This window comes from Schistocerca gregaria, chromosome 8, assembly GCF_023897955.1.
Source record: "Schistocerca gregaria isolate iqSchGreg1 chromosome 8, iqSchGreg1.2, whole genome shotgun sequence".
Taxonomy (NCBI): domain Eukaryota; kingdom Metazoa; phylum Arthropoda; class Insecta; order Orthoptera; family Acrididae; genus Schistocerca; species Schistocerca gregaria.
Window position 1 is genome coordinate 272074882 of NC_064927.1, and position 18151 is coordinate 272093032.

At 41.2% G+C, this 18151-nt stretch overlaps 1 protein-coding gene across 1 annotated transcript in view; it reads left to right on the top strand.

Annotated features, from left to right (window-relative positions):
• LOC126284852 (phosphatidylserine decarboxylase proenzyme, mitochondrial) overlaps positions 1-18151 on the top strand; it is a 119244-nt gene that overhangs the window by 53861 nt on the left and 47232 nt on the right. Inside the window, exon 6 of the mRNA XM_049984084.1 lies at positions 15076-15237. Within this exon, the coding sequence (XP_049840041.1) occupies positions 15076-15237 (162 nt within the window). The remainder of the gene's footprint in view (positions 1-15075; positions 15238-18151) is intronic.

Sequence of the window (18151 nt, forward strand, 5' to 3'; positions counted from 1 at the left end):
CAGTTAGTTGCTGGGCATGGAGGGTGAGGTTATCAAAAGGCAGTTTGGCAGAGCTCCACGATTTGCAGCGATCATGGAGACCACCCACAGCTGTGACACCTGACATGTTGCTGCGAGCTGATGATTTAATTCGTGAGGGCAAACACATTGTGACTTGGCAGTTGGCACTGCATTTGTCAATCAGTAAAGGAAGTGTGGATGCAATTATCTGCACTCTTGGATATTCAAAAGCATGTGGAAGGTGGGTCCCATGTTGTCTAAGAGTGGACCACAAATTGCACAGAAAAAACCATTTGTCTTGATTTGTTGCAACATTTTGAAGATGAGGAGGAGGGTGTCTTGTCCTGGATTGTGACAAGTGATGGAACCTGGGTTCACCATTTTGAGCCCAAAACAAAATGACATTTAGTGGAATGGCGGCATTCCCACTCCCCACAGAAGAAAAAATCCAAAGCAAATGCCTCTGCTGTTAAGATCGTGATCACCATGTTCTGGGACTGTGAAAGTGTTATTCTCATTTATGTGATGCCAAGAGGCTGTACCATTAATTCAGAAGCTTATGTCAACACATTAACAAAACTCAAGATGTACTTCTGGTGACTTCTGTGCCACTGCAACCAAGGAGATGTTTCGCTGCAACATGATAACGCTCGGCCCCACGCAAGTGTGAGAACTGCTGACCCCATCCACCCTTCAGACATGACCTTGCCCCGTCAGACTTTAACTTGTTTCGGCCATTAAAGGATGCCATTCATGGAAGATATTTTGAGCCAACAAGGAGGTGATTCACACAGTGAAGGATTGGTACCAACAGGGCACACACGCCTTTGTTTTGTGCTGGTGGAAGGCCCCAGAAGAAGATGGAGATTACATGGACAAATATTTTTTTATTTTATTTTATTTTGTGTGTGTAATTCTCATTATGTTCAATAAAGAATTCTTAAAGAAAAAAAATGTCATGCATTACTTTCTGGGCAACCCTAGTACTTCTACATCTACATCTATTTTCTGCAAACCACCATGAGGCTTAGGACATTGTCCCATTGTACCAGTTATTAGGGTTTCTTCCTATTCAATTTAGGTATGGACTGTAGGGAAGAATGATTGATTGAATGCCTCTGTGCATGCAGTAATTATTCTAATCTTATACTCACAATCTCTCTGACTCTCCTAGAGTCAGTATTAAAACCTGTTCTTGAAACTTTGTTAATAAACTTTCTCTGGATAGTTTATGTCGCTCCTCACGAGTCTTATGTTCAGTTGCTTCAGTATCTTTGTGACATGCTCCGATGGATCAAACAAACCTGTGACTATTTGTGCTACCCTCCTCTGTATATTTTCAATAGCCCCTGTTAGTCCTATTTGGTTTGGGTCCCATGCAGTTGAGCAATATTCCAGAACCGATTGTGTGAATGATTTGTAAACAATCTCCTTTGTAGGCTGGGTGCTCATCTCCAGTATTCTACCAATAAACCAAAGTCTACACCTGCTTTACCCATGACTGAGCCACTATTTTTTTCCAATGTAGATTTAACTGTAACATGAAATAGTTATCATAGTTAATATATTTACATAGTCAACAATGAACTTAGAAGATGGATGAAGTATAATAGTCATATATTTTATAAAGTTTTGAAAGAAAATTAATGAGTGAAAAAGAATCACTGTGTGAAGTTGGAATGCGCAGCACATTGGCGTGTAGAAAAGACTCACTGGCAGTTGAGTTTTTGGATTAACTTCATGTCAGAGAGTTAATAAAATATACGCGTAATAAAATACACATTCAGCCACTCGCTCTCTTCCCCCCAGGGGGCTCACTTTTTGGCATGTTAGTGCTTGGCTACCACAGGGCCCCAGCCTTTGCTGTATCTTTTCCCTTCCGTGTTGCATGACTATCCTCTTGCCTCCCTTGGGGAACATGTTTGGGATGTTCTTGGAAATGTGTTCAACAATTTCTGTAGCCAATATCAGAACTATCTCATCACTGTCTTTCATTCCTTCTTTTTCTTTCTTCGTTCCCCTTCTCCAGTGTTAAAGGTTCCTCTTTTTCTTCTTCTTCCCTGTGCTCTTCTATAGACTAGCCCACATGGGTGACTGGGTAATGCGTAATTCCCAGCCACGGATCAACAGGTAGGGTTAGGGTGCACATGTATCCTCTGGTATAGGTCAGGCCCAGGGAGGGGTGATTGCCTGAGCTGCTACCTCACCAAATTGACAGTTGGTCCTTCTGGCAGGTGTTGGGTAGGTGTGACCTGAGGCGTGAACGATCACCTAAGGTGGGTGCGCCCCCTCTGAGGGGAGCCCCCAATTGAAAAGGAGCACGCCATCAGAGACTCTAGCAATCATGAGAGATTTTCTCTCAATGAGCCAATCATCTTCACAGTCAACATACACTAAACATATATGGAATAGGTCTAATGATTCGAAGATCCTCCCAGCTGTGCCACAGTTCCTCGTGCTTTCACGTACTGAAGACAATCAGTCCTTTGATACGGTAAATCTGTTTATCATTCAAAAAGGTGTTGATGCCATTGCCGGCCCCGTTAAATCCTGCTCCTGTTTACAGAATGACACTTTGCTTTTGGAGACTACTTCAAATTCTCAAGCACAACTGCTGTTTCCTGCCTCGCTTCTCCACGGTTATCATGTTCGTGTCAAGGCCCATAGAATTTTGAATTCTCCCTCTGGTGTTATTTACAGTAGGCTGATTGATGGTCTGACCAAGGCCAAAGTTCAGTATTCCTCTCTGATCAGGGTGTCATTGCCATCCATCAGGTGAAGAAAAAGGTAGATTCCTCCTTGGAGCCCACACATACTTTTATTCTCACCTTCAATAGAGTGGTGCTTTCATCAAAAATCAAAGCAGGCTATGAAGTTATCAAAGTCCGACTGTACATTCTGAACCTGATACACTGCTACCAGTGTCATTGTTACATCCACACTCGAATGTCCTATTGACATCCAGATAAATGTGCAACATGTGATAGGGATGTTCACAAGGGCAACTGTCCCCCACATTCTCCCTGCTATGTCAATTGGAATGACAACCATGTTGACTCCTCCCGAAATTGCCTTGTGTATCTCAATGAATGGGTAGCCCAGAAGATCCGGGTGAAGGAAAAATGCTTTACCTAGTTACTTACAAGTTTTTGGTTAGTTGAAAACCCTGTGTTCTACCATCGTGCACTTACGGTACTGTTCTTGCTACAACTCACTACATGAAGGACACAGTCACGCAGACATGTGACCTCAAATTCAGCACTGCAGTTGTAAAATCCCCTGTGTCATGGTAGTATCCTCATCTCCTCATCCAGCTGTGCAGCAAGTCACCAAACTTTCATCTCACGGGGCAACACTCACTACACAAACAGCAGACTGGAATACTCCTGCAGAGACTTCTTATGACCCTCCAGCTAACAAACACCTGAGGCTTCCTCTGCCAACCAGAAAGGCTCCAAGAAACCAAAGAAAAGCAAACAGTCTTCTCTTTCACCGACTCTGAGATCCTCTTCGATGGTTTTGCCACGTGATACCCTTGCCTGTCCAACGTCCGTGTTGTCGGCGTGCACCGCCAGCCATTTTTCTGTTCAGGACTCTTGCAGACTGACAGAATGAGAATGCCGATGCCTTTCTAGATCTCATGAAACAGGATCCTTCAGCCTCTGCATACTATAGCAGTGAGCTTTCGAAGTGTGGTACTTGCCAGCTGCCGAGATGATCTCTTTATTTTTCTACTTGCTTCTCTCCAATGGAACATTTGCAGCTCTTGGAATCGTAGCATCTGCTTGTTATCTGCCTCCAGGAAATAAAACTGCATCCTCACAATGCTTTGAGCTCTCGCGTTTCTTTCCGGTGCGCTTTTACCTATCCCCGAGAATGACATTCCATCTCATAGGGGTGTCATGCTGCTCATCCAGGATGACGTTCATAGTCAACGCTTATTGGGCAACTCCCTGACCCCTTTTTGCTGCTTGGTGACATTAATGCACACCATCTCCTTTGGGATATCCCCCAGAACCTGCCTGACAGGTGCCTTCTTGGCTGACCATCTCAATCGACATAACCTCATCTGCCTTAATACGGGAGCACCCACGTTCCTTTCAGACTCCATGCACACCTATTCCCATTTAGACCTCTCCTTATGTACTGCCCAGCTTAACCGTTGTCTAGAGTGGCCCTTTCTCTCTGACACGTACTCAAGTGACCATTTCCCATGTGCTATCCATTTTCTGACTCCTACCCCACCAATGTGCACACCCAAATTGCAGCTTTCTAAAGCCTACTGGAGGCTTTACTCATCCCTGGTGACCTTTGATGAACAACATTTCCCCAGTTGTGATGACCAGGTAGAACATTTTACAAACATTATCCTTACTGCCGCAGAACTTTCCATTGATCGCACTTCCTCTTTACTGTGCCATGACTTGGTCCCTTGGTGGACTGAGGTGTGCCATGATGCAGTTTGCATGTGGAGACGTGCTCTCTGCAGTTTTAACCATCATCCTACAATGGCAAACTGCATTCTTTGTAAACAGTTGCATGCACAGTGTCATCACATTCTTGGGGATAGCAAAAAGGTACCTGGATTTCCTTTAGCAGTTCTTATAACAGTTCCAGTCCCTCTTCCATTGTGTGGGCCAACCTCTGATGGCTCTGTGGGACCTTGTTCCACTCCCCAATTTCCGGCTTGACAGTAGCAGGAGAAGTCATAATGGACCCTATTGCTATCTCCAACACCTTGGGCCACTATTTTGCAGAGATTTTGAGCTTCACCCACTATCACTCTGCCTTCCTCCACCAGAAATGATTGGAGGTGGCTCCGGAACTACCCTTCTCTTCTCAGAATCATGAGTGCTACAATTCCACCTGTATTATGAGGGAGCTAGATCACGCTCCCACTTCACCCCGATCCTCTGTTTCACAGCCAGATGATGTTCACATTTGGATGTGAATCTTTCTCTTGCAGGCAAGCACTTTCTCCTCCATACATACAATTACATCTGGGCAGAGAGCACATTCCCCAGATGCTGATGTGAAGCCACAAACATACCCATACGTAAGCCCAGTAAGGACAAACACGTTCCTTCTAGTTATCACCCCATTTCACTCACCAGCTGCATTTGCAAGATGATGGAACATATGATTCATGCCTGGCTGGTATGATAGCGCAAGTCTCGCAATCTGCTAACCACTGCACAGTATGTATTTCAAGCATGCTGTTCTGCAGTTGACCATCTCTTCAGTTTGTCAACCCATGGCATGAATGTTTTTCTGCGGAAATACCAGACTCTGGTCGTCTTTTTCAGTTTGGAGAAAGCCTACAACACCTGCTGGAGGGCTGGTATCCTCCATACTCTTTACAAACGCTGCATGCCATGTTTCCTTCAGGGATTTTTAAAAGACCGAGTTTCAAGTTACATGTGGTTTCTGTCTTGTTGGACACCTTTATCCAGAAAAACGGTCTGCCCCAGGGTTCTGTCCCGAGTGTCTTCATCCCCTTTGCTATCGCCATTAAACCTGTTATGACCTGTCTCCCACTGGACATCTCCGGTTCCCTTTTCATTGAGGATTTTGTGATATATTATGATTCTCATAGACTTGTCTCCTTCAGCAGTGAATCTATTGTCATGGAGGATCAACAATGGCTTTCACTTTCCACTGGCAAAACCGTTTGTGTGAATTTCTGGTGGCACAATTGGTATCTTGCAGTCTTCACATCTTAGGCTTGTGGCTCTTGCGTTTGTTGAAACTACGAAATTCGTGGGGCTTATGCTCGATAGGAAACTTTCCTGGTCCTCCCACATGTCGTATTGGCCACCAACTGTGAATGATCCCTCAATATCCTGTGTGTCCTCAGTGGTACTTCCTGGGGAGCGGATTGGACCACTGTCCTCCATTTGTTATGGCGGTTTCGTTTATGCATCTGGACATCCATCCTTCTTATGCCATCTGAATACTGACCACCACTATGGCATCCGTATGGCCACTGGTGCCTTTGACATTAGCCTAATAGAGTGTTGGTATGCAGTTGGACATGCTGCTTGTTTGCCATGCCTAGCACCTATCATATGCCTTCTTTGTCAATGACTCCTTTGATTGCCAGTATGGGGCACATCCCTCTTCTCTGTTACCTCCTTGAGTTCACTTTCGGCTCTTGCTCAGACAGTTTAACTTCGTGCTACCTGCCACTTTCCTGATGGATGTGAAGTCTTCACCACCTTGGCTTCATGCGATGGCTCGTGTCCACCTTGGCCTTCATGCACTTCCTAAGGACACTACTCCAACATTGCTATATCGCCATGAGTTTCACAGCCTTCGCATGGAACTTCGCGATAGTACTTTTCTGTACACTGATGGCTCTCAGACTGACTGTGGTGTCAGGTGTGCCTTCGTCATTCGCACCAACGATTTTCAGTATCATCTTCCGGACATTGCTCAGTATTTACAGCACAGCTCTTTGCCCTGTATCGAGCCACACATTACATCCGGCGACACAGGCTCTTCAATTGCATCATCTGCTCTGACTCTCTGTGCCCTTGAGAGCCTCTGTGTAATTTACACTGTCCATCCCTTAGTGCAGTGGGTCCAGAAAAGTTGACACTTGTTTCCCTTTTGATATGTGATGATAGGCCTAAAATAACAGTAATGTTAAAGAAAGAATGCAGTGAAAAAAATGAAAATAGTAAACATGATTAAAATAAATGAAATGAAATGCAGATGATGATGATGTGAATGTAAAATAGAATAGATATGATAATGATAGAGATTAAATTTAAATTGCATTGTCATCATATTGGGCTGTTGGAGGGGGGGGGGGGGGGGGGTTAAATTAGATATAAACAGACTATCTTGAGGTTGCATTGTGTACGAGGGAATTTAAAGTTGTAGCAGAAATGAACAATGAAAATGTAGTGATTAACTTTTTTCCTTTCTTCATTTTATGAAGTGGAGTGAGGGCAGGGGTAGGGAGGGGAGCCCTTGTCAGTGTGTAAAGATTTCGCAGAAGTTTGAAATTCTATGTAAAGTTTCTTGTGCTCTTATCCTCAAACACTGGGTGAATATGATGTAGGTAATTTCCATTGTATGAGTTGCATTGCCTCAGTAAAAAGCACCATTTCTAATTGTAATACTTATTGTATTAAACCTTGAACATCAGATCAAAGCTCTGAACAAGTAGATTATTTTAAATTTCAAAGAGAGATGATACTGAGTGAAGCAGGATTCGGATATCAGCCCGAAAGCAGAATAAGAAAAATGCTACAGTAAACATTTCAGCTAAGATATAGACAAATTTGTTATTAGACTAAATGTTCTGCAATATTATGAACAGTGCAAGGAAATACCATCGTTTCAAAAACTTCTCAGCTTTTGCTGTGCAAATCTGGACTCACAGGCTAGCAAAGAAACTGTAAAAACAACTGTTCCATCTATCGGACTTGATTTTAAACAATGCCAGAAACAATGGCGGACAAGAGAAGATACTTGTGAAAAGAAGACCCATTGAGTTGCAGACAGGTATAACAAAATCACTGTTACACATTATAGTGTTTGTCTGAAGCCTTCTCCAGAAAAGATAATGCACAAGTGTAAACAAAAGCAGGCAAACCTCATGCACATATAATTGCTACCACCAGCAGCTCCAACCGGAATGGGACTGTCACATGAATATCATTCAGGGAAGTGGGGCAGGGAAGGGGAGAGATAGCAGAGCACCTGGTAGGGGGAGAGAAGAGCACTGTCTGGCCAGGTGTGCAGGAATGAAATCATGGCCTAGTGAGACTGCAGGAGTGCCTTGGGAGATGGGTTTGGAGAGGGGGGAGTGGGAGTGGCAGGCATGGGAAAAACGGAGGAGCAGGGAAGGGGAAAGGGTAGGTGGGTGCATTTGCAGATCAGATGGTGACACACAATGTGGGTAGGGGATATTGTGGAAGTAGGATCCAGATGGCCCAGTTTGTGAAGCATCCATTGAAATCGAGCATGTTACATTCAGCTGCATGTTGTGACACACCGTTGTCTACTTTGCTCATGACCACAGTTCGGCGGTGGCCGTTCCTGCTGGTGGACAGATTGTTAGTAGTCACACTAATATAAACAGCTGTCCAACACTTGCAGAGCTGGTACAAAACCTGGCTGTTTTCACAGGTGGCCCGGCCTTTGATGGAGTAAGATAAGGCTGTGACAGGATTGAATAGGAGGTCCTGGATTGGTGCATTGGCCAGGTATTGCATCTGAGTCTTCCACTGGGTTATGATACCTGTGGCAAGGATTGGGTTTCGTAGTGGCCTAGGGCAGGCTAGGATGTTGTAGAGGTTGAGTGGGCAATGCACACATCCAGCCCTGCCTATTCCAGTCCTGGCTAGGCCATGTCATGTACCAGTTCTACTGCAACGTTTGCACAGCTTTTTATATTGGTATGACTGCCAACCAGCTGTCCACCAGGATGAACGGCCTCCGCCACTCTGTGTCCAAGAGCAAAGTAGACCACCCTGAGACACAACATGCAGCAGATCATAATGTGCTTGATTTCAATGGCTGCTTCGCAGCCTCGGTCATCTGCATCCTCCCTTCCAGCACCAGCTTTTCTAAACTACACAGATGGGAGTTATTGCTACAACACATTCTCTGCTCCGGAAATAAATCCTGCCTTCAACATATGGTAACCTACTGTCCCCACACTGTTCGCCCAAGTTTCCATCCCCTTTCTTCTCCACTGCTTTTCTACACCCCATTTTTCCCCCCATACCCCATCTCCCAGTCCTGCACCTGACAGTCTCGTCAGGCTGCAATCTAGTGTCTATTCACTCTGCCAGACAGCACTCTTCACTCCCCCCACCTGGTGCACTGCTATCCCTCCCAGTCCCTACCCCACTCCATATTGCTATTCACGTGACAGTCAAACTCTAGTCAGAGCTGCTGGTGGTAGTGGTCATGCATGAATTGAGGTGTGTTTGCTTTTGTAAATTTGTGTCTGTTTTCTTTGTTGAAGAAGGCTTTGGCCAAAAGCTATAATGTGTAACAATCTCTTCTTTTTGCCTATCTGCAATGCAACATATCATCTTTACGGTGTGTAGCAGTCTGTCCTTTACCTAATATTGTTGTTATTACAACCTAAAGTTTCCATTGTTTCATGCTTGTAGAATGAGCACACAACAAAATGAAGCATCAGAATTAAAGCACCCAGTGGTTTACTTAGATAAACTGCTGATTTGTACACTCTGCAGTGTCATTAAACTTTGCGGAGGATGAGTGCAGTGCACAAATAATATTGTCAAACAACAACAGCACCAAAAAATTTCATTGCTGTGAATGCAGAGTTCTTTATTTTATGTGACTACAACAGGAAAACTTCAAACGGTCATGTAGAAATGGGCAGAAAAAAATTAACAAAACCTAGAGATAAGGAAAGCTGGGCTTTTAGCATTAATTAAGGAGAATCAGCTTCCTCCTGTTCATTCCATTGACAAAAGTTTGCAAGAATATATTTCTCTTCCTAGTGCTGCCTTACCATCTAGACCCAAATCCTATAAAACTAGTCTGGACTCTTGTAAAGAATAAGATCCCTTGTCATAATATATCCACCTTTTTACCCAAAAAATAAAAAAAATAAAACAGCTGATGCTTTTGCTGCTAATAAATGAACATTGTGTGCCACCTAGCCTGAGGAAAGACTTTTAATGTAACACTGTTTCAATGACTTGCGTGTCACTTTTGCTGCTTTTACATTCAAGCAGCTTTTCATTTAACATCACATGGCTGAAAGGACCTCCTTCCAGACCTTTCCACCTGAGAAAAAATTAAAGTGGTCACCAGGAATCAAACTTGGGACCTACCAGAAGTCATACGCCACTAGACGACACTGTCAGTTTATTTTTGCTGTTGTGAGATTAGAAGACTATGGAGCTTGTGTATAATGCCAATAGAGGGTGTGATGACTACTGGGGAAAGAGACATTTTGACAGATATGGAAACTGAAACAGTCAGCATAGATTCAAACAGAGTGTCAGCATTATCACCTATGACTGAAAGAGTGGATAATACAGCTGTGGGAAATAGCAGCATTGCCATGGAAGGTGGTGGTATGGACACTGCCAGTGAAACATCATGAGCAACCAAAGTGAGATATACTTACACGCTGTCGGTTGTTGTTCCAAGTGGGCACTTTGTTCAGTGCACATGTAGACTTATAGCATGTGACACCAATCTACTGGTGAGGTTACAAGAGTAACCAGTTCACTTTGCCAAGTAATACCAAATTTTCATTATGTTTTCACATCCTCAGAAGACGTTTTCAAAAAGATACTGTATAATTTGGCATATTCCATTTTGCGCCCATTGTTGTTTGGACCGCCCATTGTTGTTTGGACCTTCTCTTCAATAAATTTCTCATTCCATTTTCTTAGCTTTTTCTTTCTATGTACTTGCAAATTCTTTTTCTGCTTGCAAAATACTTTTATTAAACATCTGTGTGTTTGTAAACTATGTTTTGCAAGATGTTTTTTGTTTACTCTGGTAAACCTTTCCATTCTCGCGTGAATTTAATCTACATCCCTCAATTTCTGTCTGAAGAATAATTATTTTTTACCCCTCGCCCCTCCCCCTCCTTATTCTATGTCTTTCAAGTCTTTGATGTCTTGGAATTGTAAATTAGTTGAGGACTGTAATACATATAAAATGTAGTCAACAATAGATAACTGTACAATAATATTCTTGGACATTGCATAAATTATATCATGGGGCCATTTATTTAATTTATTACTGACTCTGTCTCATAGAAATGTGGTTAGAAAAGTGAAAGATACATTCATGGAGCAAGATATGTTGGATGGATGATTCTACTTGAAATGAATATTTCTACAGAATGACTAGCAGATGTGAATGCTTACAGGTCACTGGAGGCTTATACCCTTTCATTGACATTGTGCAGTTCGTTTGGGATCATTGCCCAGTCTGTGTACAGACACATGTTTACACAGTGACTGATACTCAATAGTAGTATCTTAAGATTATGAAATCAATGAGCCACAGTTGGAATCGGCCAACTCATACAAATACCCGTATGTAACACTCCATAGAGGTATAAAATGGAATTATTATATAGGCTCACTTGCAGGTGTTTATTTCGATCCCATATTCCACACAAGAGCTACATTCAGATCAGATCTTTCAGCATGTTATTGACTGTCTGCTCACTTTCTGCCACTAATACCATGTCATCAGCAAATCTTATACGTTCTATTCTCTTTCCACCAATACATATTCCTCTTTTCCCATCTAAGCTTTTCGCAAGAATCTCTTCAGGGTATACATTGAACAACAGTGGGGAAATGCAACAACCTTGTCTAACACCTCGTCCTATGTTGCTTCCTTCTGACATTTTATTTCCAATCCTTATCCTTACTTTCTGGTGTAAATATAGATTCCGTATCAGTCTCTCTTACCAATCTACTCCTTTCCTGAATGAGATTTTCACTCTGCAGCGGAGTGTGCGCTGATATGAAACTTCCTGGCAGATTAAAACTGTGTGCCCGACCGAGACTCGAACTCGGGACCTTTGCCTTTCGCGGGCAAGTGCTCTACCAACTGAGCTACCGAAGCACAACTCACGCCCGGTACTCACAGCTTTCATTCTGGAAACATCCCCCAGGCTGTGGATAAGCCATGTCTCCACAGTATCCTTTCTTTCAGGAGTGCTAGTTCTGCATGTTTCGCAGAAGAGCTTCTGTAAAGTTTGGAAGGTAGGAGACGGATACTGGCAGAAGTAAAGTTGTGAGTACCGGGTGTGAGTCGTGCTTCGGTAGCTCAGTTGGTAGAGCACTTGCCCGCGAAAGGCAAAGGTCCCGAGTTCGAGTCTCGGTCGGGCACACAGTTTTAATCTGTCAGGAAGTTTTTACTCCTTTCCTCTTCAAAATATCCATCAGCTTGTTCCACTGAACTCAAAAGCCTTTTCTAAATCTGTAAAAACAGCAAAGAGTTCTCTACCCTTTTCCATATATCTTTCCCCTATAGATCTTAACAGGCCAATAGCATCTCCTGTTCCTTTTCCTCTTCTAAATCTGAACTGATCCTCTGCAATCCCTCTATGCAGCTTGCCATATAACCTTGTATTCAACACTCTCAGCAAGATTTTAGCTGCATGAGAAATTAGACTGATGGTCTGGTGCTCTTCACATTTTTAGTGTATCTCTTTTTCTCTATTGGTATCATTATTGTTGCAATGAAGTCCTCAGGCCATTCCCCTTTGTCATATATCCCATTACAGAGGTAGACTATTTCTTTTCTTGCCTTGTTTCCCAGACTCTTCAACAGTTCTGTTGGCAAATCATCAATTCCATATGCCTTCCTATTCTTCATCTCCTTCAGCACCTTTTCTACTTCTGCTTCCAAGTAAATGCAAATAATCTCAGCAAAAACAAAGAGTATGGTCATCAGTACAAGATGCAGACTGTCCAATATTAAAATAGGACAATCTACCATTAGCCAAGTAAGTGAATTTAAATATCTTGGAAGCACAATAACTGAAGACTTGAGATGTCACCAGGAGGTGAAAACTTGAATTGCCATCACAGAGGAGGCATTCAACAGAAAGAGGAGACTCTTATGTGGCAAATTAGATAAAGGACTAAGGAAAAGCCTTGGCAAATGTTTTGTCTGGATTGTGGCAATATATGGGGCAGGAACATGGACGCTGAGACGAGAGGGTGGAAAAAGGTTAGAAGCATTTGAGATATGGATATGGAGGAGAATGGAGAGAATAAACTGGATTTAAAGAGTGAGTAATGAAAGAGTATTGGAAAGTGTTAGTGAGTGAAGATGTCTGCTGAAGGTTGTAAGAGAGAGGAAAAAGAACCGGTTGGGACATTCATTGAGAAGGGAGTGCTTGCTAGTAGATGCTTTGGAAGGATTGGTTTGTAGGAGGAGACTGAGAGGAAGGAGATACATGATGATAGATGACATAAAGGGAAGAGTAAATTATGCAGACCTGAAGAGGATGGCAGAAGACCGGACAGGCCTGGAGAACTACCATGTGAAAAATCTGCCTTTTGGCAGAACACATGACGATGACGACGACTTGGGGAAGTGCAACCAATCTATAAAGGAGATTACTTATAAATCACTCGTGTGACCCATTCCAGAATATTGCTCAAGTGTGTGGGACCCTTACCAAATAGGACTGAGGGGGGATACTGAATGTATACCAAGAAGGGCAGCACAAATGGTCACAGACTTGTTTGACCCATGGAAGAATGCTACAGGGATGCTAAAGAAACTGAACTGGCAGACTCTTGAAGGTAGACTGAAACTATCCCAAGAAAGTCTTTTAACAAAGTTTCAAGAACAGGGTTTAAGTGATGACTCTAAGAATATACTACAATGTCCCTGTGTAACTCGCATATGGATCATGAGGGCAAAATTAGAATAATTACATCACTCACAGAGTCAGTCAAACAATCATTCTTCTCACACTCCACATGTGAATGGAATGGGAAGAAACACTAATAACTAGTACAATTGAATGTATCCTCTGCCATGCACTTCGTGGTGATTTGTAGATTATGGATGCAGATGTAGATGTAGCTTCATACATCCATGACCCAAAGAAATAATGAATAATGAAGAGTAATAATGAGCTTTTGGGTGTTATGCTGAGTTGTTCCCATTTTCTGCACAATATTTCGGTGATACACCCCGCCACCATCTTCAGGTGCTGTGAGATATGCTATTATGTGTACTCATTGCCTGGACTCCAACCACACAGTGAGTTGTTGTTGGTCTCATGCCACTATTTATAGCCAAGTCTGATTCCTGATGTCCACTATAGCCTTTGATGCTCTTTTGTTTTGCAGAGGCCACACTGATACTCGGTGAACCACAAATTCTCTCAGTGTTTTTCAGCTCTGATGGATGTTATTGCCAGAAAGATTTTAATAAATTGAATGCCATACCCTGAACATTATTTAAACTTGAGATGCTGTATCAGTCACTGAAATATTGGGCAGAAAATGGAAACAACTACTCAGCAGAACACCCAGAAGCTCGCTATTAACCAGCCATGCCGAGAAAACCTGAGGGATCAGATAATGAGCAGATTAATTAGGAAACAGATTGCTAACATAAAAATTTGTTTTGATAAAAATTTGTACGTAAGTAACTGTCTCCCATACTTTGAAAAGTAATGGTTATCTAAAATAGGCATCTGCAGAGGTGTATTACTTTTGCAAACTCTCATGCGATAAAATTCCTTTTGTACTTGGTTTTAAAATAGTCCTTGTGAAGAATCCATTATTGATGATACAGTGTTATTGCCTCTCATGTTCATTTACCATAGCTTTGTTGGTTATCATTTTTGGAATAGTTGTAAGTTTGTGACATACTGCTTCTTTCAAATGTGCAAATGTTTGAGTGTAGTGTGCATAAACCTTGGATTTATGCAACCGTGAAGGACAAATATCTTGTGGGATCCAATAAGATGAGCAAGGAGTTTAAGCAGTGTCACCACACAGAAAGCTCAAATGATGAGCGAGGATGAAAATGAAGAGTAAATGACAATAACTGTTGGCAGTGACTCTGTCCTGTTAAAACCATCTACTCATTTCAGCCCAGCCCAGTTCAGGCCTCAAAAAGTTTTATCAGCATGTCACAGTGTTTATACATGACGTCTTGCTAATATCAGACCGCCACCTTCAGTAACAATAAAGATGCCACCTGCACCTTCTGCTTAGGACACTATACAGTTGTATGGATGCAGTATTACAGGTGTTTTGTGAAATTCGCAGCTAACACAAAAAAATTTTGATTGTTAATCATGTTATACGGATGAAAATACGCCTCATCAATAAGCAATATGATTTTTTATGATCTGTTACACCTGCCACTTACACAGTGCTATTTTTAAAATCAATTAAAAATACTGCAGTACTTGTATTTCCCAAGACTGAGAGAATTTATCCTCCATTCAACTGTTATTGTGTTTGAAAATGTGGTGGTTGTGCCTACAGTTGGGATAATCATTTCAACTGTTATTTATGTAATGACATTTCCATCATATTAAATTGCAGTAAATTTGATCACTTGCAGAGGATAATGGAGGTGGCACCGCTGATCAGGAGTATCAGAAATCGTTGCTGCACAATAAGAATAATGTGTTGTACCAATATGTTGTATACCTAGCACCTGGAGACTATCACCGATTTCATTCGCCTGTTGACTGGGATGTCATTTTTAGGAGACATTTTCAAGGTAAGTGATATGTGAAGATTTTGTTTTCTTATTATTTAGTTTTATGGTTCCTCAGTGGTGCATTTCTTCAGCATAAAGTTTGTCAAGTAATAATTACATGTGCACTGAAATACATATGCTGTTGTCATAAACCAGTCCACTGTAGTTTCAAACCTATTTCAAATGGATAACCCCATTAGAATAACCAACAAGTTTTTACAGTATAATGAAAATAGTCTAATCCAGTTCGTAGTGTGCATGTACACAACTTATTTTACATTTACGGATTGAAATCCGGGACACTTCGTCAGTGAATCACACAAGGGATGCCAGTGTTAGAATTTTACCTCAAACTGTGCTAATGACTTCTGTGTCAATGATCTCATTCAGTGTTACACTGAATTAAAATTCTTAATATTAATTTTTATTTTTGGATAAGAAAAATATCAATAAAGAACTTAATTTTGTACTCAAGGCAGAGCTGCAGAGCCAACATGGAAATTATTTGTTTTAATTTTTTATTGTTCATGTGTATCACAGTTCATTTGAAAATGACTTTTATTGTTGGCCTGAATAAATGTATAGAGGAGTTGCACATCAGAACTGCTACCCACGTAACATAGTTAGCCAGTCCCACAACAGCAGCTATAAAACACTCCAAAGTAGTGTTATAAGATCTAAAGAAATACTTCCACAGATCCCAACTAGCAAAACACCGAATGTTGAAGAGTTTTTGATTTAAAAGCTCCAGTCTAATTTTTGTAAGTCATATTGGTAATACCCTCTAACAATGGTTTTAAACATTCTCTTTCAGTCATATTGGAAGCTTAGCTTGGAAAACTATTAAGTTTACTTCCCTTTTTATTTCTTATACTGTCCATCTACACTCTCATTAAAATTTCTTATTATTTGACATTCATCACATGGTGCTTGAGCAGTACACCATTGGTTGTCAGCTGTGCTTCTGTTAAGAACAGACCAGAAGGAGCAAGCCTGCAACATACACAGAGCACATTCTTGACTGCTGAGGTTATGACTGTTAAATAGACTTCTGTGTATGCTTGATAATGATCATGTATGTACCATGCACCACTCTAATACTGCAAGTGAACTAACTCTTGATTGTAGCATGATGACAACTGTTCCGTGCATGATATTGAGAGTTCTGAATTGAGGAGCTAATTTTCTAGGCCTGAAGTGTTAAATAACAAGTAATTTTTATCTGAGTATAGTCATCTTCAGCTGTCCTAAATACAAAAACTTACCAACTGTTTATATGAATTCATTGCTAATTTGTATTATTCTCTTTTTGGCATGATGGTTACTCTTTATTGTTGTCATACTATAATGCTTTTTCTGCCTAATTTCAAACATTCTCATTTAAGTTCTTCCATTGTTTGTTGAAGTATCTCTGATTGGATGTGAACTGAAAAATTTGTCATCAACAAAACAAATGTGATTGAGATTTATTCCATTAATAGATATTCCTTTTATTTTTTCAGTTTAAAATTGTGAAAACTACCTCTAGAGCTGCTGAGATAGTGGGGATGTCACTGTCTAGCACTTGTTACAATTCTAAATTTTCCACTATTCTTCTTAAATCCAATAGAAACTCTGGCAGTAATATAAATTATTCAGTATTCTAACATAGGTGGAGTTGATACCTTCCTTTCAAATGGCCGTTAGCACAGGTATTGTTGAAACGGAGTCTAAACTTTGTCAAAATCTATAACTAGATCCCAAACATATTGCTAGTTTGTACAGATTGCCGTGTTCTACAAGTTTGTCAATTATGTACAAATGGTTAATGTTTTGTCGCTCCTTCTTCCTCAACAAATAACACTTGTACACTACAGGTCTGTAGTTTTTAATGTATCACCTATCTACTTTCTTGTGAAGCTGAATAATTCCAGTCTATTTCCATTTGCGGGGAATTGTCCTTCTGTTTTTTTAAATCTTGAACTGTTTTTACTGGAGTGCAATCAACATCTTTCTTCCCCTTGTACACTTCATCTTCCACTACTTCCAGAATTCAATTGTTTTCCTTATTAACTGTTTATGGTTCCGAGTCCTCTCTTTTGTGATACAAGCTTTTAAAGAAATCTTTAAATTCTTGTGCACTTTTGTCTTTGTTTACTGTTACTTGCCATCTTAACTAATGAAACATGGTATCTACGCAAAATAAGATGCAAAATTCGGGAGCAAAGATAAAGGCTCACTCATAGCAGAGGCATTGCGTCATTGAAAAACCTGTAGGTGAGATTGAAAACTTTGCTGGTTTTGGACAAAGCTTTCTTTGAAATGCGGAGTGTAATGTTCTCAATGGTAATGATTAGTTTTGTGGGAGGTCAGCTTTTCTCTTGGTTAGTAATTCAAATTACGACTTAAGCTCATCTTTATGCTTAACTTTGGATAAAGCTTGTCTTCATATTCAGATTTGGCAGTAAATGCCGGAAGCTAAGAATTCGGTTCAGTATCCAATTGTGTCAATAAATATGGCATTCTCGGGTGTGTGCGCTACATATTGCTCTAAAACACAGAAACTATTTTTATTAACATTTCTTTACACAGAACATAGCAAAAATTGCTTAATACTAAAAAAAGTGATCATGTGGCATTGTTGGCTGGGAGCCCCCATCTGGGGAAGTTTGGCCACTGGGTGCAAGTCTCATTTCTCCCATCTTTCTGGCAGGCTGTGAATGCCATGCAAAAAAAATAAAATAAAATAAAATAAAATAAAATAATCTTCTTTTGAAGAGAACCAGTCAGCACTCATTTTCATATGAACTGAAGTGTTGTTCAGCGAGACTGTGTCCCAGTGATGCAAATAGATAATTGGACTGAGCTAAATCTGGAGAATAAGCTGCATGCTGTAATGTTTTCCTCAGAGATGCTGGCAATCTTGGGGGATTTTCTCGCAGTCAGCCAATCATCT